Source organism: Balaenoptera borealis (genome assembly GCF_965194805.1).
Source record: "Balaenoptera borealis genome assembly, chromosome: 9".
In the NCBI taxonomy this organism is placed as follows: domain Eukaryota; kingdom Metazoa; phylum Chordata; class Mammalia; order Artiodactyla; family Balaenopteridae; genus Balaenoptera; species Balaenoptera borealis.
The window spans coordinates 54610792-54636092 of NC_138873.1; the positions used below are offsets into that span (position 1 = coordinate 54610792).

General features: G+C 35.4%; 1 protein-coding gene and 1 long non-coding RNA gene across 4 annotated transcripts in view; one reads left to right on the forward strand and one right to left on the reverse strand.

Moving 5' to 3' along the window:
• HACE1 (HECT domain and ankyrin repeat containing E3 ubiquitin protein ligase 1) overlaps positions 1-25301 on the forward strand; it is a 94352-nt gene that overhangs the window by 11903 nt on the left and 57148 nt on the right. For 2 of the 3 annotated variants that reach the window (XM_082405210.1, XM_082405209.1), the window contains exons 5-7: positions 3108-3183; positions 9218-9349; positions 19950-20032. In XM_082405210.1, coding sequence (XP_082261336.1) covers positions 3108-3183; positions 9218-9349; positions 19950-20032 — 291 coding nt within the window. The remainder of the gene's footprint in view (positions 1-3107; positions 3184-9217; positions 9350-19949; positions 20033-25301) is intronic. The other variant, XM_082405211.1, reaches the window with a different exon arrangement.
• LOC309634837 lies at positions 954-3100 on the reverse strand. Its single transcript, XR_014248461.1, has 2 exons — positions 2746-3100; positions 954-2400 (listed from the first exon to the last, which is right to left on the reverse strand). It is a non-coding gene; the product is annotated as an uncharacterized lncRNA (long non-coding RNA).

Sequence of the window (25301 nt, forward strand, 5' to 3'; positions counted from 1 at the left end):
AGGCTTCCCCATACCAACAAGCAATTCTCGGATGCCAGCAAAGTGTCCTAGAAGTCAGCTCAATTCTGACACTATGTACCTTCAGGTAGAAGCAGATTCTGTAGGTAAAGGGCTCAGTCCTATAAGACCACTCTCTACTTCAGATGCCATTTGCAAGCTCAGTCACAAGTGGTGCTTCTGACTGACTGGCTACAAATTGGAGGTTCCGACAACCCCCTCCAACTCAGGATTCCAGTCAAAAGTCCAGGTTGTTACCAGTACTTTTGACTGACTGGCTATAAATCAGAGGTTCCCACGATCCCTTTCTTGGGTTCAATTAATTTGCTAGAATGGCTCACAGAACTCAGGAAAATCTGTTTGTTTACTCACTGGATTACTGATTTATTATAAAAGGGTATTAAAGGATACAAATCAATAGCCAAATGAAGAGACAGATACACAGGGTGAGGTCCTGAACAAAGAAGGTCCCGGCATGGTCACACGGAGAAACATTTTGATTCCCATCCGGGAAGCTCTCCCTGAAAGGGACAAAAAGCTCTCCTTCTGGGTCTTTATGCAGGCTTCATTACATAGTCATGATTGACTTAAATCATTGGCCACTAGCAGTTGGTTCAACCTCCAGGTGCTCTCCCCTCCCTGGAAATCGGGGTGGGACTGAAAGTACCCTGTAGTCATGTGGTTGGTTCTCCTGGCAACCAACCCCCACCCTTGGGTGGGACCCAAAATTCACCTTCCCTGAAACGTTTTCAGGTAATGAGGTCCATTGCCCTTAATTGCTTAGGAAATTCCAAGGGTTTGGGAGCTGTGACCCAAAAAGTGTGGATTAAGACCAAATATATGTTTTTCCTATAAATCACAGTATCTCAATACTCATATTAATACTATATATACTATATTGTGTAACATTATACATAATATGCTATTATACATACCCTATTTTATATATATATATATATATATATATATATATATATATATATATATCGTTTACTCAACTAGATCATAAACTTTTTCATGCCATGGATTAAATCATATTTCCTTAATTCAATACTGAGCATAGTTAAGCATATACATAAAAAGCATATTTTATTTATTTATATATATATATATATATATATATATATATATATGGTGTGTGTATCACTTTGTTTCCAAAGCATGAATTTTCATTTAATTATTTAATGAAGGGGAAATTGAGATAAATACTGAAGAGTGACTAGGAATGGCTCAGGCTAGGAGGAAACATTGTGAGCAAAATGAAGTGGTAGGCAGTTCAAAAGGCAGCAAAGGACTTCTGTAGACGTGTCTCAAATTAAGATACGTAGATGGCCAGTAAGAACATGAAAAGAGGCTCAATACCCCTAATCAGGGAAATGCAAATTAAAACTACAGTGAGATACCAACTCACACTCATTAGTATGGCTATCAGAAAAACAGTGTTGACAGAATGACAAGTATTGATGAGGATGTGGAGAAATTGGAACCCTTGTGCTCTGTTGGTGGGAAAGGAAAATGGTACAGATGCTCTGAAAACTAGTTTGGTGCTTCCTCAAAAAATAAAAAATAGGATTATCATATGGGAAATTCCTTGGCTGTACAGTGGTTGGGATTCCTCGCTTTCACTGCTGAAACCCAGGTTCAATCCCTTGGTCAGGGAGCTAGAATCACACAAGCTGCATGGCGTGGCCAAAAAAAAAAAAAAAAAAAAAAAAAAGAATTACCATATGATCCAACAGTCCCACTTCTGGGTATATAACCCCCCAAAATTTGTCACAGGGTCTTGCAGAAATATTTGTATACTTGAGCTCATAGCAGTATGATTCATAATAGCTAAAACAAAAAGAATCTATGTGTCCATTGACAGATGCATGGATAAGCAAAATGTGGTATATACATACAATGGAATATTATTCAGCCTTAAAAAGGAAAGAAATTCTGACATATGCTACAACATGGATGAACCTTGAGGACGTTATACTAAGTGAAATAAGCCAATCACAGAAAGACAAACTGTATGATTCCACTTTTATGAGGTACTTAGATAAGCCCAAATCATATATATAGAAAGTAGAATAGTGGTTGCCAGGGGCTAGCAGGAGAGGGAATGGGGAGTTACTGTTTAATGGATATAGAATTTCAGCTTTGCAAGCTGAAAAGAGTTCTTGAGATGGATGGTGGTGATGGTTGCACAACAATATGAATATACTTAATATCACTGAACTGTGCACTTAAAAATGGTTAAGATGATAAATTTATGTTATGTGTATTTTACCACAGTAAAATAAATTGAAAAAAAAGTGAAGTAGGGGAATGAATAGATAGGCATTTTATTAATTTTGTGGTTTTTATAACTCATCTTAGTATTTTAAATATTTTGCAATCAAGAATGTAGGGTACGGGCTTCCCTGGTGGTGCAGTGGTTGAGAATCTGCCTGCCAATGCAGGGGACACGGGTTCGAGCCCTGCTCTGGGAAGATCCTACATGCCGCGGAGCAGCTGGGCCCGTGAGCCACAATTACTGAGCCTGCGCATCTGGAGCCTGTGCTCCGCAACAAGAGAGGCCGCGATAGTGAGAGGCCCGCGCACCGCGATGAAGAGTGGCCCCCGCTTGCCGCAACTAGAGAAAAGCCCTCGCACAGAAATGAAGACCCAACACAGCCAAAAATAAATAAATAAATTAATTAATTAAAAAAAAAAGATATTCAGTCTTTAAAAAAAAAAAAAAAAAAGAATGTAGGGTACAACATTGAGACATCATTTTACTCTGTCCATTCCCCTTCCATTAGACTTATATTGTCTGACATTTCTAATGAAGATTACTATTCCAAATATTCTGTCAACTCTAGAAATTTCTCAGCATTTTGAATGATGAATTTGTCCCAATGGCATGAAAACCTCATTGTGCCTTTTCTTTATCCTATTATCTTTGAGTCATAGAAAAAATTTTGTGTTTTGTTTCAGATGTTATAGTACTTATTTAAATATTGCAGATGGAAGTTGATATTTGCCATTAATTAATGTTGAGTATAGTTACTATTTCAGTAAAATAATTGTCATTTGTTTATTTTTCTAGTACCAGTTATCTGTGACTGTCTCTTTCTTTTCAGGCAGAAGAAATGCATGAGTAAATTATTAGAATACAGTGCTGATGTCAACATTTGTAATAATGAAGGCCTTACAGCAGTAAGTGCTAAGAATTTTTATCTGTGATTTTAAAAATACTTTTTAGAAAATAATATTGAAGGTGATAGTAATGCAAAGTGTAGTACAAGTATTTGTGCAGTTACTTCTTTGTGGTAATTGAGAAGATACAGAATGATTTGAGACACAGTTCTCAGCTATATTTATTAAGAGAAGTTATGGTTCACCATGTTTCTCCTTTCCCCTTATTTTTTAACTTTATGACCTTTCATTTATTTTGAAGTCTTGATCCCCTAGCTTTTGTCACTGACTTTCAAGGGAGTTTGTAGGAGCATCTCCGCTAAGGTGTGTTATGAGTTCATTATAGGACAGCTGTTTTTCATTATGTCCTTTTAAATTCTTTTACTATGTACATGGTAGGAAAATTTGGATGGCTATGTTTTTATAACTCATCTTAGTTTTAAAAAGGAAAGGAATGAAAAAAAAAAAGGTAATAAAAGGTAACTAAGGGAATGATCACTCACCTGTACTCCTTGCACTCAGAGATAATCACTGTTAATATTTTAGCCTGTATCCTTTCAGACTTGTTATATCTTACTTAAACTAGTATTTTTATCCTTTTTGCCATGTCACTTTCTTTTCAAAAATATGATTATATTTTTTTGATCCACATAGATATTATAGGGAGGGTGGTGTGGGATATTTCTGAAGAGATTGTTGAAATCCAAAAATTTTAATCATATTGTCATTTAATGGAGCATATTTGATTTAGAAGTAGAGATAAAATAGAATTATGTGATTACTGAGAAATTGTTTTGACATTGTGACAGAAATAAATTTTGTTAAATTTTACCTTCCTGTATGTGAGGTGATGGAGATTTTAATTAACTGGATAGTGGAAATCCTTTCACAATGTATATCAGATCATTGTGATGTATACTTTAAATGTCTTACAGTTTTGTCAATTATACCTCAATAAAGCTGAACTTTTTTTTTTTTTAACCTTCCTTTGGTAGTTTTTGTAGATTTTGAATCTTTTAATTTGTGAATAAAGAAGAATATTGAGTATTTACATACCATGCTAGTTTTCAAGGCCTTTCTGATTAAAATTTTTTTTTCAGTGGGCAGGGAGGGAGCTGAGGCATAAAAAACCAGCTTTCCTAAGATGTGAGTTATTCTGAGAATGACTTGTTAAAGATTAAGTTCAATCATGATTATTATATGGAATTCACAATTCCTATGATAATCTACATTTTTGTTACATAGTAACAGTGTAACACCATTTACTCTGTAAAGAAAAACTGTATTCCAGATATCTACAGGATGCTATAGTGATATGGTAGGTACCACAGAGGGTTATAAAACTATGGAATTGACATAGCTCTATCCTTAGGACACTCTCTAGTATAGGCAAGATAAGATGCTCAGTACTAACATAGTCTGTTTAATCGCATAAGTTTTTATCTGCTAATTTTCCCCCTTCACTCCTGAACTTTAAGGGAAGTGGGATATAAAATTTTTTAAAATAAAATTTTTATTAAAAAATTACTCATGCATGTATTTAAAGAGTCAAATGATTCTACAAGGCTTATTATATAAAAACAGTCTCAGCTCTTTTTCTGCCTGAGACCAATCTCAGTGTTCTGTCCTGTGGCCCTGATTGGTGTGGTGTGCCTCCTTCTCTTAGAAACAATTCTGGCCACCAAGCATGTTCCTGCCTAGTCCCAGATCACATGATGGAATTAATTCAACAGCCAGGCACATTGACCCCATCAGCTGAAGGAAGCTAGCTAGGATGGTGGAAATGTGTTGCTGCAGAATTGAATAGTGGCCGCCAAGCATGTGGGGCAGTAAAGTCAAGCACTCCTGAGATGGAAGAACCTTCAGTGGGGAGTCAAGATCCCCAGGATTTTTCATATAAAAGGAGAGAACTGTTGACTGCATACTTTGTAGGCTGATCACCCTCACAAAGGACTCCTCATGTTTCTTCATTCATTTGTTCTTTGAACAGGATTTTCTTGGATTGTGGTGGCCCCCAAGCTGTAAGCTTATTCAGCTTTCTGCTTTGCAGAGAACTGCTTGTCTCTTTCTTGGTATGCACTCCTGACGCTGCGGTATTGAGCGTAAAAAAGGAAAATGGCTTGCGGCCAGTTTCGTTCCAGGTGCCTGCTCTGGATCTAAGAGCCCCTGGTTGTTCCCCAGAAGAAGGACGTGCTGCCCTGAGGGGGAAGTCTGTATCTCCAAAGAACGGCCCATAAGGCATGCTGACGCATAGATAGTGGTGCATAGATAGTGGCGACAGAATTATGTGGAAATACAAGGTTTACTGATTTGTTGCCTAGTGTTCGTTCCGTGCTGAACCTATATATACATTCATGCTCTTTGAATAAACTTGCTTTGCAACCATCAGTTGTCTTGGCCCTTCTGACCCCATACTGGTGCTTTTCAGTTCCTTACCCCTCACCGCCAGGAACTTCTAGCTTTCTGCAGCCGGTCTGCGGCATTGGATACCTATTATGTGCTAGGCACTTCACTGGTATGGGGTTAGAGCAGTAATTTGACTGACCAAGTCCTTGTCTTCCCCAAACTTCCAAGGAAGTCAGGATAGTCGACAGGCAACGGTGACACACTGTAATGAATGTTAACATAGGTGATGGAGATGCTGTAGAAGTCAGAGCAGGGGACCCATCCTCACCAGTGGCGTTGGAGGAGGCATCCCAGGGAAGTATCACAAGAGCTGAGGCCAAAGGGACAAACAGAAGTTAGACTAGTGTAAGTGGTGATTGTGAGGTTGGGAGTGGTAGTGGGGTTCTAGCTCTGTGGAATAGGTTGGCAAGGGCTTGGAGATGCAAGAGAGCATGCTATGTTGGAGCAGTGAGCTTAACTGGTGTTCAGGTACCCCTGGGGGTTCATGAAGACTTCCAAAGGTCTGTAGCATGGATAGTTAAGGGAGTCACTTTCCAGGTCTTCAGCCTTTATATGTGTGCTCCTTCCTCAAGCTGATCTACTCAAGAACACCTTGCCCTTCCCACCTTCACCTTCAAAATCACTCTTCTATCACTTTTATGTTTTTATTTACTTTTATTATTTATTTATTTATTTATTTATTAAATTGAAGCATAGATGATTTACAGTACTCTTAACTGAGCCTTTTGTAGTACGGAAGTTTTAAATTTTGATGTTCAGTATATCAGTTTTTCCGTTTATGGATTGTGTTTTTGGTATCAGGTTTAGGAACTCTTTGCCTAGCTGTACATTCTGAAGATTTTCTCCTATCTTTTTCAAAAAGCTTTATACTTTTACATTTTACATCTAAGCCTGTGATCTATTTTGAGCTAATATTTGTCTGTGATGCTTAAGTCAAGGCTTATTTTTTTTTACCTATGGAGTCTAGTTACTCGCACTGTTTGTTGAAAAGGCTATATACTTCCTGCGTGAAATTGGTTTTGTCTCTCTCTCAAAAATCTTTTGGGCATATTTGTATGGGGTTATTTCTGGGTCCTCAGTTCTGTTCCAGTGATCTGTCTGTCCCTTTGCCAATACCATGCTGTCTTGATTACTTTAGCTATATAGTAAGTCTTAATATCAGGTAGAGTAATTCCTCCCACTTTATTTTTCTTTGTCAAGATTGTGTTAGCTACTCTGGTTCTTTACCTATCCATATACATTTTAGAATAAACTTGTCTATGACAAAAAACCTTGCTGAGATTTTTTATTGGAATTGCATTAAGCCTATAGATCAATTTGGGGAGAATTGACATCTTTACTATGTTGAGTCTTCCAATCTATAAACACAGTATGTCTCTCCGTTTATTTAGGTCTTTGATTTCTTTCATCAGAATTTTGTATTATTCAGCTTACAGATCTTGTGCATGTTTTAAGTGTATAGCTAGGTATTTTATTTTCTTTGGAGCAATTGTAAGTGACATTGTTTTTATTTTTATTTTTTAATTTTTTAAAAATTTATTTTATTTATTTATTTTTGGCTGCGTTGGGTCTTCGTTGCTGCGCACAGGCTTTCTCTTCTTGCGGTGAGCTGGGGCTACTCTTTGTTGCAATGCGCGGGCTTCTCATTGCAGTGGCTTCTCGTTGCGGACCACGGGCTCTAGGCATGCGGGCTTCAGTAGTTGTGACATGCAGGCTCAGTAGTTGTGGCACACGGGCTTAGTTGCTCCGTGGCATGTGGGATCTTCCAGCACCAGGGGTCAAACCATTGGCAGGTGGATTCTTAACCACTGCACCACCAGGGAAGTCCCGTGACATTGTTTTTAATTTTTATTTCTGCATGTTCTTTGATAGTACATGGAAATGCAGTTGCCTTTTATGTGTTGATCATGTAGCCTGTGACCTTGCTGAACTCACTTATTAGTTCTAGGAGTTTTTGGTAGATTCCTTGGGATCTTCTACATAGACAGTCATGTCATCTGCAAATGGAGATAGTTTTATCTTTTCCTTTCCAATCTGTATGTCTTTTATTTCTGTTTCTTCCTTTATCGAACCTTAACATTTTTTTTTGTTTTCTAAATACGTGTTGTTAGTTCATTACTAGACTTCCCTGAGCGTTGTACATATCCTCATAGCATGTGTTTGGTACCTTTCAGCTTCTTGAATAGTTTTGAAGGAGTCTGTTATGGAGACTGCTGTTCTCTAAGTGAGACTGGTTGATTTCTAGGCCTGCTTTACAGCGTTATTTGGGATATCTCTTCACCATTATCCTGGAGATTCCTTTGCCTTTCTCTTGTTTTGGGTTTTTATTTATAGGCATACCTCAGAGATACTGTGGGTTCTGTTCCCGACCATGTCAATAAAATGAATACTGCGATAAAGCAAGTCATACAAATATTTTGGTTTCCCAGTGCATATAAAAGTTATATGTAACTTCAAGAAGTGCAGCAGAGTGTTACTACCTATTCTTGAGCCTTTTGGGAGTTCTGTGATCTGAATCTACCTTCTTGGTGCTCTATTACTGGTTTAGGATTCAGCTCTTTGTTCTGACAATTCAGACAGAAGTTTCCAGCTTCCAAAATGTGTTGCTCTTGTATTCTCTCCTTTTCTTTTTCTTAATAGGTCTGTCCTTTAAGAAAAAGTACTCTTTGCTGTCATTTCAGTGATGTTTGGGGAAGAAGTAGGAGCTAATGCATGGGTTCAGAGTTACCATTTTAAAACAAAAGTTTCATGATATATACATATTTTAAAATTTATTTATTTATTTTTGGCTGCATTAGGTCTTCACTGCTGCACGTGGGCTTTCTTTAGTTGCGTCGAGCAGGGGCCACTCCTCGCCGCGGCGTGCAGGCCTCCCATTGCGGTGCCTCTCTTGTTGCGGAGCACGGGCTCCAGTAGTTGTGGCACGCGGGCTCCAGAGTGCAGGCTCAGCAGCTGTGGCGCAAGGGCCCAGCTGCCCTGCGGCATGTGGGATCCTCCCGGACCAGGGCTCGAACCCGTGTCCCCTGCATTGGCAGGCGGACTCTTAACCACTGCGCCACTAGGGAAGCCCCATGATATATTTTTTTAATGGAAAAAAAGTCAGATGAAAAATGCATGGACAGCATAGTCCAAAGTTTTAACATTGATTATCTTTGTGTGGTAGACTTATAGGTGTTTTATATTTTTTTTAGTCCTCCCCATATATGTTATTTATATATGTTACATGCATTATGTGTAAAATATAGGAAGTAAAGAATATGACACCTACTGTCATATTAATTACTTTTTAACTTATGTTTGTTTCTGGGGGAGGAAACATATCCAGTACCTCTTCTCTAGAGATAATCTATACATACAGTCCATGGTCATCTAAGAAGCAGAGTATTTGGTGATCCTAAGTTTAGGATTTTTAACTACTTTGAAACCATGAAATGCTTGATTTTGAAGTACATGGTGGTGTAACCTACATCCTCATGCATATTTTTTCCCCATATAAAAATATAGGAAAAAAGTATATTGGCTTAAATTTTAATTTTAATCTTTAGTGTGCATGTCATGCTCAGAGTTGAGAAATAATTGCATTATTTATCTGCTGCGTTTATATGAAACACTCTTGGACAAATGTTAAGTAACCTAAATGGCTGCACAGATACACTGGCTGGCTGTGAATGGGCGGACAGAACTACTCCATGACCTTGTACAACACGTCAGTGACGTCGATGTTGAGGACGCGATGGGGCAGACAGCGCTGCATGTGGCCTGCCAGAACGGTCACAAGACGGTAAATAAAGCCTCGAGGACTTTAAATTAAGTTGCATGTGTTTAAACTTTGAATTCATGAAAAGTTTTCCACTGTGTATAATTGGAAACATGAAGCAAAATCTTATAACATTTTCTGTGTCATGTGGTCTTCTGATTAACATATTCTATGTGGATAGAAGGAACAGAAAATAGTGTTTTTAAATATGTTTAAGGTATTTGTAATTTGGATTTCAATTTTATTTCTGATTCATAGATTCTAATAGCTGAATATTTTAAATTTTAAATGTAGTATGTTCACATATAATAATTTTAACAGTTCATAATGTTTATTCTGTCCTCAGTTTTATCAAATAACTTTTTCATATTTTTTACCATTTGCATATTTTTACCCTTAAGCCTAAAGTTTTGGAATTAGTGAAGAAAGTGAGGTCTGACATTGCTTAAATAGTTCAACTTGGATTATCATATATTTCTGCTCTCTTGGAATATGATTTAAGTGCTAGAGTCACAGCTGTTTTCTTCCTTACTTTTGATTTCTAAAATCATGCATTTGTTTTAGGCAGTACTTTCCTTTTATCCCTATGTATAAACGTTTGGCTTTTAAAATTGCTAATAGTTTTCTCTCTCATTAGAAGACTGCTGCCTTATTTAAAGATTGTTAGCTTAAGATTTTAGATTGAATTTCTGCTTTTTGTAATTTCCTATCCTGGTTACTTTCATTTTTTTCCCACATTTAACATTATTGATAATAGAATATTATTTATTTACTAACTAAACAACAAAAACCAATTGAAAACAAAAAAACTCCACCAGCATCTACAAAGATACAGAAGTTTGCTTGTTTATATTTAGTTTTTTGTATACACTCTGAGTCTTATCTTTTTGTTGGGAGAATTCCTAGTGGAATCTGGATTTCTGCCTCTGCAAACACTTTTTTCCTAACCTAGGTTCAGGATGTCAGATCCTACGTATTTAGATGCTTTATGTATGACCTCAATTCATAGAATATTGCACTTCTTTTAAGATAGTGAGCTCAAGGTCGACATTGTCTTATGTTTAATAAGAGTTGGATAAAAGGAAAGATATATGCTTTTTTTTTCTTTCCTGGCATTTCTTCTGAACACCAATGTTCGTTTTTATTCTTCTGTCTTTTATCATCTGAAAACTAACCCATTTGTATTCAAGGACTATTCCTTTTCATTACCTTTTACTTTCTCCATGTCAGTACTACTAAATTTAAGAAGTATTCTGTGCGGAAAAAAAAATCATCTGAAATGTTCTAATCTTGACTGGCCCCAGTAAGCAACTGCTGCCTGTTAGAGAAAGAGTCCTGCTGGTTGCTCTTACAGGACAGAAAAGCACCCGCTTTAATATAAATACTCTCTGCCGTTAACAAATGAGTGGCGTGTCATTTACTAAGATTGTAAACCTACCTGTTGCCTGGGAACTTGTGTAGTAAAAAACTGGAATTCAGATTAGGAATTACCTACAAAGGCTAATTTTAGCTGCCTTAAGCCAGTGAAGAAACAAGAATTACGCAAAAAACCTTGGTTCAAAACATGTGCATTACAGGGTGCATTAAAAATTTAGAATTGCCTTCTGAAGTTATTGAAGAGTAGTTAGTATAAGTATAATACACTCCATATGGTTTACAACCTAAAGCAGGCGTGGTAAAGTAAGGGAGAATTCCTCACAGTCAAATGCCTTTGAAGAATTGTATTTTCAGAAGATTTATAGGGGGCCTGAATTCACTGTGGTGATGGGCTTCACAGGGTGAGATTTTGCAGGTATGGTGCAGGAGGAAGAGGACAAAAAGTCATGTTGACTTGTGATTGATTGTATTAGTGAGTGAGATTCCTTTCTGTCATAGTTGGTCCATTATAGTTATCTGTGAGGATTGTATACAAAGGGAATGTTTAGCACTATTTTCCAATTCATTGTATGCACCTTTAATCCTTCAATAGGGCAAAAAGGAATCTTGAAAAATTAGGCCATCTCCTAGCCTCCAGGCTGAATTATACGTCTAAAAATCTGTGTTGATAGTTGTGCTATTATTACCTATGTGTCATAATTACTCATGTATTTCTGGGACATGTTCAGATCTCAGTGGATGAGAATATTCTTTTATCTTGAGTTGGATATGATTTAAGAGCTCTGAGATATGTTATTACAGGGTATATATTATTGATTTTGTTTTTAGCCCTTCGTATATCTTTCCATAAGTTGAACACTGAGTCTAAAATGCTTTGTCAGATATCAGCAAATGAAAATGGCCTTTTCACTGTCTCAAAGTAGTCAGTTTTTGCATAAATTCATTGAAAGGTCTTCAAAACTTGTGTCCATGTAGACATATACCAGTGCACATAGGTGTCAAGATTTATATATATTGGTTATATATTTATTTTATAGAATAAAATGTAAAACTTTAAAGGGGGAAAGAAGCTCCCTTAAAAATATTCTCAAAAGCACATCAGCTCATTTCAAATTAAAGAGGATGATATGATAAAGAAATCCTCTGAAATTTACTTTCTATTCTCATTTTAAGGTAAATCTCAAGAATGCATGAAAAGATTTTAAACAACTGGCTAAGAGCTCTAAAGCTTTGTAGAATTTATAATTGAATACTGTATTCTTGCTTTGATGACAAATAATTTTTAGATTTACATGACTTTTTTACAGATAAAAGATTTGGAAGAAAGATTGATTTTGTCATAACTAAGAAATTGAGTAATTTTTGCCATGATTTCCTATAGATGCATCTGTTTAATTACAGGTAAACCGAGATAAGGGTCTCTTCATCATCTTGTTGGAAGGAAGTGATTTGGGCAGTTGAAGAGTGCAGCGTGACCATTTTTGTCCTTGTAACATAATAGCACTATGATTTTAAACGACTTCTATTCCTATTTTAAAATGATCAGATGAAAGAAATGATCATAACAACTCCTTAATAATTTAATTTTTTATAAATTTCCTTAGGTCAGCTGTTACTAGCTATACAATACCAGAATTATGGTTTGTCTTTGGATATTGATTTAAAATAAAAAAAAATTTGAGAATTTGGTTATTCATCTGGCTTATTATATAGTCTTTGGCAACTTTTTCTTCCCCTGCCTTTATCTACCTCTTAAGATATAATCTGCTGATTACACAATTAAGGAAAGTGTTGTGAATATTTTGGAAGATACTTAAGAGTAATGATAGTATTAGTACTGTTACTACCATTATTAATATTGATGATGTGATTCTGTAAGAACAGTACAAAGAGCAGTATCTGGACTCTTCATTCATTTGCTCTTATGCAGTAAGCTAGGCCCAATGTGTTGTTTGATTTTTAATCTCATTTTTAGGAAGTGTAGTAAAACCTAATATTATCTACATAGGTATAATTGACTCCATTTTTTTTTTTGGCCATAAATTGAACTTACTTTCTGGTAACTTTTTTCTTTGCCATTAAGTCTTTAAGATTTATTGATGTGTTGAATTGCCACAAATGGTTGATTACTGTTTTCCTGGAATAACTTGGACTTAGAAACTCTAGAGAACTGTTAAACTGTTCAATCTCAATTTCTATTAGTTAAAGTACACAGCAGGATTCGTTTTTGGACTAATTTCAGTTCACTCAAGGAAATTTTATTTTTATCACAATAGACTTCATATTGCTAAATTTAGGTAACTGAATATGAAGGTTCACAAACAATATGAAATGATAGTTGAACCCTGCTTAGAGTAGATTATCTTTGATAGAACTGACTGCATTTTTTTTTTTTTTTAACTGAAATTGTAGGCTTGTTAAGGAACAGTGCTCATCTACGTTCAGTCAGCTCTCTTGATATCTTTAGCCAGCTTCCAAGCTTTTCATCCAGAGAATTACAGGGCAACCATGCAAACTTAATTGAAAGCTTTTGCAAAAACATTAACTAGATTCAGCCTTGAAGCATGAAGGTAGATGTACTTAACATTTCAGGATATGTTTTTAGGTTCAGAGTAATTTTATTTATTCTAATGTTAGAATTCTCCTTTCATCACTTCTGAGAAATGTGAGCAAATAATAGGAAGTTCTATTACTGTGATTCTTTTTCTAACACAACTGGGTAATATTGATTTTTTGCTAGGTATTACATAAGGGTTCAAAGTCTTGATAGGCTTAGGTGGACAGGTTTCTAGAGAAGACCTATAAACACCAGTCACTGACTAGTGAGTTGGACATTTTTCTTAGTGCATAAGTTGTTTGTGCATTGCTGTCCTGTCATCAGAATTACTTTTAATAAGAGATGAAAGATGCTTTTTTTGTTGTTTGGCTATCATTGTTTTAGTAAATGAGAATACAACTTATGTTGTATGGTTTAATATTGGTTTTTACTTATGGTTTAATATTGAATATCTATTCCTTTCTACTTTGGTCAGTGTCGTTCAGAGAGTTGACATTGACAAAGTAGAGCTGCCTTGGATTTCTTGCTTTGTAACTTATCAGTGCATTGGGTACAGGTGGTCTTGGTTAGTCACTGCCTTCAATTAAATGACTTTTGAGATTGACCCAAACATTAGCTTTGCACATTAGTTTTCCACTCAGGATGTTGTTTTATCATCTGAAAGGTCATGACGTCTGTTGAAAGTGTGCTGTTTCTTAAGGATTTCTTGAAGGCCATGTGAAAATCGCCTTTTAATGCTTTTCTTTCAGTATTCCTTCCCAGCTCTTCCTTACTCTGTAAGGAGGAAGACTCCCATTGTAGATTATCTAGGAATAGGATAATAGTGTGTTTTTTTTGTTTTTGTTTTTTAAGGGGGAGAGGGTTGGACAGGGAATTTGAAGGTCTGAATTATTTTAAAAACATATTTTGGTGATCTGTATTATACACATAAAATGATTTTAGTTCAGTGTACTTCTTAAAATTATGTTATATTAACTTGAAAAATACAGGTAATCAGCTCTCAGCCACAGATATTTGTTAGTATACTTTTACATGTTTACATTTACTAAATTGTAAGCTGCTGAGCTTAATTTTTGCAAGTAAATCAGAAGCCATAAAAGTTTGAAAACAGAGGAACTTATGACTGTTGTAAATTACAGTGATTTATTTTGGACTTCATGGCTTATAGTCTGTTAAACAGACACAATGCAGTTTTCACAGAAGTGCTTGTGTGTAGGGGTTTAGGGGTGAGAAATTTGCTAAAACAAATTGAATCCAAATCTGTCATAGAGAATCCTATCAGTTTTTCTGGATAGCACGAGTCACCATCTAGCATACTACATATTTTATTTCTCATGTCCCTTTGTTTTCCTTTTCCACTAGAATGTAAGCTTCATGAAGGCAGGTGTTTGTCCATTTTGTTCATTGCTGTGACTCTAACATCTAGCACATACTTCTAGCACATACCAACATTGAAATTTTTGTTGAAAGATGAAATGGGCTAGTCAAATGCAGTATCATTCCAAGCAGTTTTTTCTGCCATTTTCTTTCCATTTCTAAATGTTTGTAATTTTTTTCTTTTGTACCTTTAAGTGAAGCGTATACTGATAGTGCTGATTCTTATAAAAGATAGTATCTGGTTTGTTTATTGCTGAAAATTTCTGCTTTTGAGACTCCTTAGGGATTGTAGTGGTTGAATACAGAATTTATTCTCTTTGATTTTGTTTTGCCTTATGCTTCTGTATAATTTAAAATCTTCAAGTAGTATTGTTTCTTCAAGGGCTTTTATGTTTTTAATTTAATAAATAGTTTCCTCCACCTGAATTCTCCTAGTTTCAAAGTTATTTTGCCCTTCGTTTACATAGACTGGAAATTTAAAAAAAACGAAACTTTTAAGTTATGTGACTTTCTTGCTTCTTTTATTATGCTATTTAATCAATAATTGAATTCTGTGTTATCCTTACTCCTCCTGTTTCAGAGATTTTACAAAAAGAAATCGGCAAACATTTTTTTTAAATCACAAAGATTGATCACTTTTCACTCATGTCAGTGCTGCAAGGCAATTTTTTTTACTCTTTACATTCAAATCCCTTTATGTATTTTTTTTTCTTCTTACTCTGAGGGAAATGGGTTTTTCTCCCTCTTTGACTTCAGGCAACATTTTATCTACAAGTGAACTATTGAAAGCTTTTAAAAAATATGTGTTTCTTTAAATAGTTGTATATTTTGAGGATCTTAATTGAGATAATTTTGTTAAAACAGAAAAGCAGATTTATGAATGTAAAAGAAAATGCTGGAATGAGCTTTTCCACTTTATTAATCAAGTATTTTTCTCTGTTAAGAACAGAATTTTTAATGTATTCATAGGATATTTCCTGTGTACAAGGGTATGATAGAAACGTATGACACAGAAGTATTTGTGTGTAGGGGTTTAGGGCTGAGAAATTTGCTAAAACAAATCATGCTGTCTTGCTATGATTTGCCTGAAGTTTGTCTTACCACTTTGTAGAGGAATATGTTAGTCTAATGTTAGTCTAATGGCTAATTTGTTTTACTGTTAGCTCTACAGTATAAATAAAAATACAGAAATACTGTAAAAAGTATGTGAATTTAGAAATGGCATTATTTAAAAACTAAACGGAAATAACTGTCTAGGCTCTTGAGCTTGACTCTCAAATAGTTATTTAGTAGGGAATTAGTAGATCATCTGTGATTAATGTAGCTTATGAAGATATGCCAAATTAGCCAGAATACTATTTAGTATTCTGAATTTAGAAAAATTAGAATTTCTGTTTTTTGGTAAATTGCCTAGTGGTTATGACCATGGGCTTAGGTTTTAATCCCCGCTCCCCTGTTTATTTGTGTGTTGGGGTGCGTATTACTTGACCTCTTTGAGATTCAGTTTCCTACTTGTGAAAGTGCAGAGAAGGATATCAACTTCCCATCAGGATGCAGTAAATGAAATGATAAATGCTTATTAGCTCAGTATCCAGGCACATGCTAAGGTTATTCATACTATTATATCATTATATAGTTTTAACAATTATATAATTTTTATGAATGCATAGTATGTTTTGTTAATAATTACTTTATTTCAGCTTCTCTCTGGATTGCTGGGTTTTAATTGAATATTAATACGTATTTTTGATATAATTGCTTTTATCTGTTTTATCTCTCCTGAGCCTTTTTGAGAGATGGCTTACTGTCTATATAATTTCTGTAACAGTCAGTGAAAATTATTGCTGCTATCCATCTCACTTCTGATTTGGGACCACATACACACAACTTCTAGGTCAGATATCAAAAAGGGCAAAGCCATGATCAAAAGGCTCCAGTGGGCCTTGCCTTATAAAATAATAACCTAAATGCTTATTTTCTTATATTTTTGAGAGCAGTACTTGACTGCTTGACCACAGTTTAAGAATTATATAGCTGATAATAAAGTTTTATGTAACAATGTTTCTATTACATAGATTTTCAAATTCCTCCTGAGATAGAAGTAAATTCAAATAGTAATAATACATGAATACTATATCTTAAAATATTTTATTTTTATCAAAATCCTTGTAATAAAAAATTATAGTCCTTTAAATCACCCTTCTCTGTCAATTCACAATCACTAGGCAGCAATTTTCAGCTCTTTTAGCTTTTCTTCTGGTATCTATTTCCATGTAATATGCTTCTACTGCTCTTTCTCCATTTATGACTTTTAGATATCACTGAATCATTTCTTGTTATGGTGAGTGAGGGTTTAACTCATTTAAATCCTCTTCCCATGCCCTGTCGCCCCATTTCTAAAATTAATTATATCATAAATTTTAATGAGACAATATTAGTTGCATATACAGTTAGGTAAATGTTGTTTACTGCTGAGTCAAGTAGTGAACTATAATAACATTTTCTACTAGGGTGACTATTAGCTTAGCTCAGTTTTTTTTTTTTATTTTTTGGTGAATCAGTAGTTCTTCCTATATGCTCCCACAGAATCTTTCTCAGTACTGTTTTCTTCAAAGACAAATTCATTAGATAATGTCACTCCATTGTTTTTCTCTAAACCTGGGAATTTCTTAATATCTCCTGTGTTTGATCTTCAGTATTCTAGATTACACATCTTCTATTTTGATGTATTGCCTTGTTTGGAGGAGGATATCCTCCAGTAGCTTCTTGAGAAAAGGTACGTTGGAGGTAATTTTTTTGGAAATCTTACATAGCTAAGCCTATTTCTTATTTAAAAGCATATATTTGAATGATAGTGTGGCTGGCTATAGAATTCTACATTGGAAGTCATTCACCTTACAATTTTGAGGGCATTTCACCTTTTAAATTTCAGTGTTGCTGTTGAAAAGTTTAATGTCAATCTGAATTCTGTTTATCTCTGGAATCTTATATCCCCAGTATTATGAAATTTCACTTCGATGTGCCTTGTTGAAGGTCTTTTAATTTATTAGACTGGACACTGGTGAGCCTTTTCAATCTGGCAACTTGTGTCCTTCAGTTCTGGGAAATTTTTTGGTATTATTTCTTGATTACTTCCTTTTGGTCTCCCACCTCCTTCATTTTCTTTATTCTCAATTTCTACAGTGACTCCCTGGATTGATCTACTAGTTTTCTCATTTTTCCTGTTTTCTTTGTCTTTTTGTTTCTTGTAGAATTTTTCAACGTTGTATTTCTAACTTCTATTGAATTTTTATTTCTTCCATCATATTTTTGATATCTTATTCTCTGAATATTTTTCCCCCAGCATCTTGTTTTTGTCCCATGGATAGTATTTTTTCTTTTCTCTCTGAGGGTATCAGTTACTTTTCTAATTTTTGTTGCTGTTTTTTTGGTTCCCTTTATTGTCTTTATTTTTCTTACTTCCTTTTTCTGTTTGTTTTTCAGGTTAGAGGCCTGCTTCAGTTGTCTCTTAAACGTTGTCTGTCCATTCATGTATAGTGGTGAGGCACTGAAATGGGGCTGAAAGCATTGTGTACATGAGCTGGGTTTGTTGACTGGTCTCACTGTACGTCAAGGTTTTTTAATCTAGGCACTATTGATATTTGGGGGCTGAACATTCTTTGTTGTGGGGCCTGTATGTAGATTGTCGGATGTTTAGACATACCCTGGCCTCTACCCACTAGCTGCCAATTGGACCCTCCCTTCTCCAGTAATGAAAATCAAAAAAGTCTCCCAGCATTGCTGAATGTCCCCTTGTGGCCAACCGGGCTATTTCACTGGTGACTGTAATGCCAGTATCAGTCAGACTCTTCTCTGGTGCCACTTTCCAGATAGCAAACTTTCAGTCCCTCCTGCTTAAGCTTTTATGCCTGGCTACTGGATTTCTGGGAGCCTAGCGGAGCATGGGGGCTCTGGAGGTTTTCACTTAATTAGTTGTTTTCAGCATGGCTGCTCATCCCTGCTCTTCCCTGTATTTCTTGTCTGCCAGTCCAGAGCCTCACTATTCACTTTGTCCAGATAATAAACCTCCCTACTTCCAAGACAGATAGGGAGGGATAGTGGCTAACTGTATGGGATGGGGAGGAAGGGTCCTGGGGGAGGGCCCAGCTGTTAGGTTTTCAACTACTTCTCCTGTCTTAGCTCTATGTGACTATCCCTGTCTTCCAAGATACCTGTTACTTCCAATTCCTGTGTTGTGTGTGTGTGTTCGGTAGTGAGAATTTGGTGGTTTCTTGTTGGAATCTGCATTTGCAGACACTTAAGACTTCAGCTTTCTTTGATCTGCTAAGTCAGTTACTCTTCTTTCACTTGCTTGCCATTTCCCTAAAACTTCTGACTTATCTAGTATGTGTTGTATTCTTTGCTGTTCTTCCTTCGAGTTTGTAGTCTTAATATTTTGCTGACATTGTACTAGGTTTTAGAGCAGCAATAAAGATGAACATGTGTGTTCAATCCAGAAGTAATTATTAAACAGTCTAATTCCAAAAACATTTAAGTTTTTACATCTTGTCTTCCTTTTTGCAGGAGAAACTCAAATGAAGATCATAGGAATTAAAACCAGAAAAGATTCTCTTTTTTAAGGTTTTTCAGGCAAGCCTTGCCGTATTCCTAATCATCAGATATTTATTTTTTAAATTTTATATTAGCTTATTTTCCCTTAGTACACATCAAATGATTGCAGAAGTAGAGCTTAGGGGACAGTCAGAGAAACTGAGTCAGTATTGGCGACTGTCAGTAGCAAAAGGACTTCTTAGCTTTTTAATATTTTGTACTTTAATAATTATGCTCTTTGAATTTTGAGAAAGTTAGAGCTCTGGTACCAACTCTTTGTTTTTAGAGGCAAAAAACTGTTTGTTTTTTTTTTAAACTCTGGTTTTTAAATTCAGGTATCTAGAGCAGCACTATCCAGTGCTGCCACATGTGGCTATTTAAACTTAATTATAATAAAATAAAATTTAAAATTCTGTTCCTCAGTTGTGCTAGCCACATTTCAAGTTCTTTGGTAGCTACTACACATGTCAGTGATTTTCTAGAACCTTCCCAGGTTAACACAATTTACATTACATTGATAATTCCACATATACTGTGTAGTGCCTGAGGCTCAGAGCTTACCAAAAAGTGGAATTTGTTCAGCCATCATAATTGGCATGTTCCTACTCTTTCTCGTTTGAAGCTTCAGGTTGTGGTAAGAACTTTCCTTATATGGACTAAAATTGTGATAACTGTGTCTTTGTTTAACTTCTCTGGCTTTACTTTTGTTTCTTTTTCCCCCAGACAGTGCAATGCTTGCTAGACAGTGGTGCTGATATTAACAGGCCGAATGTATCAGGAGCCACTCCATTGTACTTTGCTTGCAGGTATGATAATTTATATTGCCAGATGCTCTCATTAAAGAATGTTGAATCTGCTATATTTCCAAACACAAACATTTGTGTGTATTTTCTAAAACTCTCCTCTTTTCCTAGAAATACTATGCTCCCTTTTAAGATGAAGTATATAGCATTACGGTTCTGTTACTTAACTGCATGATGAAAAGTGTTTTATATTGCCAGTGTTTTTATATATTGTAAGTGGGAGAGCTTTTGATTTACTTGATTACTTAGATTTTAGAATTACTTAGTAATAAAAAAGATATACCAATAATCCAGTAATTTTCATAGTTTTCTTTATCAAGTATCAAGTTAGTTCCAATGGGATAAGCTATTAAAGTATGCCTTAGTTCAGAGCCATGTCTTTGCTTTCTCTGGATTTGTAACTTTAAAAAATTTCTTGAATCATTCTTGTTAGATATTGAATTATGCATTAAGTTGTTTTTACACTCTGTCCTGGTTCATTTTCTTTTTTCTTTTTTTCTGGTTCATTTTCCTAAAGCATACGTTTTGTTCATTGATTCATTCATGTAATAAGCATTTAGTTAGCATTCACTGTGTGCCATGCATTATTATAGGCATTAGTGATACAGTAATAAATAAACCCCAGTCCTTAAGGAGCTAACAGTGAAATAATTATACACATACCCGCCCGCCCCCCCCCCCCATAATATGTTATGTAAATTTAGTTGCAATTAGGAGCAGTTCACGATACACTTGATTTTTCTTTTTGGTTTAGATTATAGGAATTGTAGTATTTATTTAGGCTCTATTTTAGATATAATGCTCTCCAGAAAGCTCCTCTTTTCTTATCCTTTTTCCTGTTTTATGTCATTTTACTGGAGGTTTGTTTTATGTTTTATTTTTTATTTTTATTAATTTTTTTGGCTGCACCATGTGGCTTGCAGGATTTTAGTTCCCCGGCCAGGGGTCAAACCTGGGCACTGGCATTGAAAAGTGCTGAGTCCTAACAACTGGACTGCCAGGGAATTCCCTGGAGCTTTGTTTAAGATGAAAGATCTGCTTTTCTTCTCGTTTAGCTTTTCTTTAGGGTCTCTGATGTTGCTTTGGTCTGACTGATTCAAATCATCATTAAACAGCCTTGAATTAGAATACAAGGACTTTTGGACCTCTAGACTTCTTGATCTTACCTGAATCCAAGCTTTTTCTTATGTTATACTTACAATTTGATTGCTTGGCTAGAACACAAATTCCTTTTTTAGTGTCCTGAATTTATGAATAATATCATTGTTTGATTCCCTGAAATCATATCCTGTCTTGAGGGGTTATCTTTAGATCAGACCTTTCTTTGAAGCTTCAGATTTGAATGGCCATCTACCTGATATACATCATCACTTGCAAGTCTCATAGAATCTCAGATATTAGCGTGTCCAAAATATAGCTTCTGATTTCCTTTTCAAACCTTTCCTCCAGTTTTTCTCATCTCAGTCATTGGAACCCTTATCTTCTCAGTTGTGTAAACCAGAAACTAGGTCATTATTTTTTATTTCTGTCTCTCTCTCTGACCCTCAACTTGGAATATATTAGTAAGTTCTGTAAATTCCACTTTCAGAATACATTCTGAATCTCATTACTGCTCTCCACCTCACTAAACCACCTTAAAGTTGTTACTTCTTGTCTAGAATACTGCAGTAGTCTCTTAACTGGTCTTCCAGATTCCTCTGTTGTTTCCCTCCCTTCTGTTCTTTCATCAGAAGCCAAAGTGACCTTCTAAAAAATGAATCGGCTGTTGTCACTTTGTGCTTAAACCTTGTATTTAAACTTCTCAGTGCTTCTTTGTTGCATTTCCAATAAAATCCAAACTCTGCCTTCTTCCACGTGACCTGCATGGTCTGACCCTGCTTAGCTCACTGTGCTTCAGCTACATTGGTTCTCTTTGACTTCCCCCAATACATCAGACTTTTTCCAGCAGGCTTTTCTGTGTGCTGTTTATTTTGCCTGAAACGTTCTTCCGTAGACTTTTTATGTGGCTGACTCCATGTCAGTGCTTCACTGTTACTTTTTAGGAAAGAATTCCTGGTCAATCTAGGTAGGCCTCTCCCCATATTTCCTATCCCAGTATCATGATCACTTCTTTCGTAGCACTTTGTATTTTATAGTGTTTATGTCCTTGTTTATAGTGTGTCTCCCCTGCTAGACTGAAAGCCCAATGAAAGCAAGAATTTTGTCTTATTCATCACTTTATATTCCATGTGTAGTACAGTGCTTTGTGCTTAGATGCTTAGTAAATGTTTTTGAATGAGTGAATCACTATAGTTACGTTTTTGAAAAATATATAAAATAATGCCATGTATACTGGTAAAATATAGGTATATATTAGTGTTCACATGACTGTGATATTTGTATAGTTAGTCTGAGCATAGGGTTATGGTAAAAGAATTTTTTAGAAGTACTTTCTGCTAGTCTTGTATACCCATCATTAAGTTTTAATCTAGCAAACATTAGATCTCTTTGAACGAAGATGGCTAAGCAAATATGATTAAAATAGAAACTAGAATATAAATTCTTCATTGTTGCAGGATGATAAATATGGAACATGGAAAATGGTTCATTTTGTAGGCAGACTTCTAATTATATTCATGATATCTAGATAGAGGTATACATTAAAAATTATAAATTATTCCCAATGTATTGTCTCTGATAAATGAAAGGGAAAGGAATGTGAGAAATAGAACAAGTTGATCCTGCAGACAAGTTATAGGGGTCTAAGATAAAAAGCTGAACTTAATGTAAATTTTTATTGTTGAGGGATGTTACTACATATGTCATATGTCTAATTCAGGGATTAACTGCTAAAACTGTTTTCTTTAAATCGAAAAGGTATTGAAATATATAGGAGGCAGGGTTCAAATCCCATCCCCAAAGCTATGCAACTTTAGTCAAGTTTCTTGACCTCTGAAGCTTTGTTTCTTTGTAAAGTGGAAATGCTGATATCTGCCTCGTGGGACTACAGTGATAATTAAATGAGGTGGCTTGTATAAAGCATCCCGCAGAGGATTTTATACTTAGTAGTTGGTAGGTGCTCACTAAGCTCTAGCACACTTTTCCGCACCCAGTGAGCACAAAGTTGCATTGTCCTCTTTCAATTTCATTGCAATGCATGGTTTTCTAAGAAATTTGACTCTTATCCCATCATACAGGCAGGCCTTTTCTTTTTTCCTTTGTATTCTAGTCTAATTCTGAGCACTATTTAATAAAGTAATGCTTCTGTGAGTGAGTCATTTCAGATTGATTTTGACCTAAAATTATGACAGGAACTATTTCCCAGCCACTTTTCCTCTCTAGGTATTTTGTACAAGACATTCTAATTCACTAGCTTTGTTTCATGTGGACTGTAGGCACACATATATTGACCTCCCCCCGCCCCTTCAGGTGCCTTTGTTTTCAGGACTTTTATGTGGTATCTGCAAATGCTTCAAGTCCTTAAATGATTAGATTGGTTTTATATTCGTCATAATACTTCCCATTCCCTTAACTGGGTTCCTCAAATAAAGGTTTGGATGTATAATGATTTTCAAATATTTTCTGTATCTGCAGATAACTTTTATTCTGTAAAGGAAAACAAGGTTTAGCTGGGGTTATATAGATACAGTAAATTAGTGAGATTTTTATGGAATTTTGGAGGTCTGTAATAAAGTGAGAAACATGTAAGATTCTGAACATAGTTTGCAGCTACTGCCAAGCAACTCCTTTCAAATAGGAAACTCCCAATCAAAGTAGCCACGTAAAACAGTCCATAGATTCAAAACTGCAAACTTTTAGAATAGAAAAGGACCATTAGAAAATATGGCCTCTTTGTTTCATAAGCAGTTCCAAAAAACGTTGTTATATATATAGTACATATGCACTGTTAGCCAAGTTTTCAAATTGTATCACTGCAAGAGCCTGAAGTTAGGAGACTTGAAAGTGCTTGAGAAATCAGTTCTAAGTGCTTTAGAAGCACTACAGGTTTCTGATTAGTCAAATCTTTGCCAACTTCTTAGTTTCCAGAAAATACACTGGCATTTCCTTGAAGGGAGTATTATCTCAATCAATATAAAAAAATAAGTTCAATTGTAAAGAATAATTATTCATTGAGCAAATTTTTGCAGTTATTTGAACTGAAAAATCTTTCATGTGACACTTTGAGCAGTCTGTAACAGGATAATCTTTATCTTTTGCAATATCACACATTGGGGCACTTGAGGCCCTAATGAAGTTATGCAGATTTTATATATTATTAGCAATCATTTCTTTTAATTTACTTTTGAAATGAAATTCCACCTGTTCACAGATGAGATTTTAATGTAGTTTTCGAAATTACTCCAGCTTTCTAAAAATGTCATAGTGGTATTTTTTTCTTGATATTAATTATTCTTGTTGCTATATGTGGTACAAAATTAATCCTAAATAAATTACGATTCAGGTCTTTTTGTTATTTTTGTGTAGCTTAGTACCTTATTTAATGCTTACTTGTCAGATGAATGGTATCTAAAATTAAAGCCCATCATATAACTCAACAAGTATATTGAGTACATGTTATAAGCCATGCTTGGTGTTATAGGACAAGGGTATTGTCAAGAAGTTTATAGTTTAGTTGGAAAGATTAAACACATCTAACACAGATAATGAATAACTGTAAAAGAAATGTCATTAAAGTTGAGCAGAATAACTTTGCAAATCTGGGTTTCTCAGAACCTTGGGTCCTAGCAAAGAAATCACTGACTCCTTAAATAAATTAAGCTCAAGTTAGTTTCTTTTCACTTAGGTATTATACGGAATAGAACAGTGTGAATTATAAAGTAATTCCTATTAGCTGTAATATATAATGTGTTGGCCAGCACGCCCAGCTGACAAATGACAAATGATGCTTGATGAAGATTTTTCTTAATGTAGACTAGTAAAATTAGTTACTGTTGCTTTTGGAGGGATTGCTGATGTACTTGCTTTCTTGATTTTCTGCTTTTTCTGGAGTAAATTAGGTATTGTTCTTAAGTTAGTTTTCGTCTGTCGATAGTTGTATTAAGGAAGGTAATCAGTATTACAGTAAAGTATCAAGAGAGTGATATACCTGATGTCTGCCACCAGCTTCCTAGTATGATCCTATTTTTTTAAAATATATTTATTTATTTATTTATTTTTGGCTGTGTTGGGTCTTCGTTTCTGTGCGAGGGCCTTCTCCAGTTGCGGCGAGCGGGGGCCACTCTTCATCGCGGTGCGCGGGCCTCTCACTATCGCGGCCTCTCTTGTTGCGGAG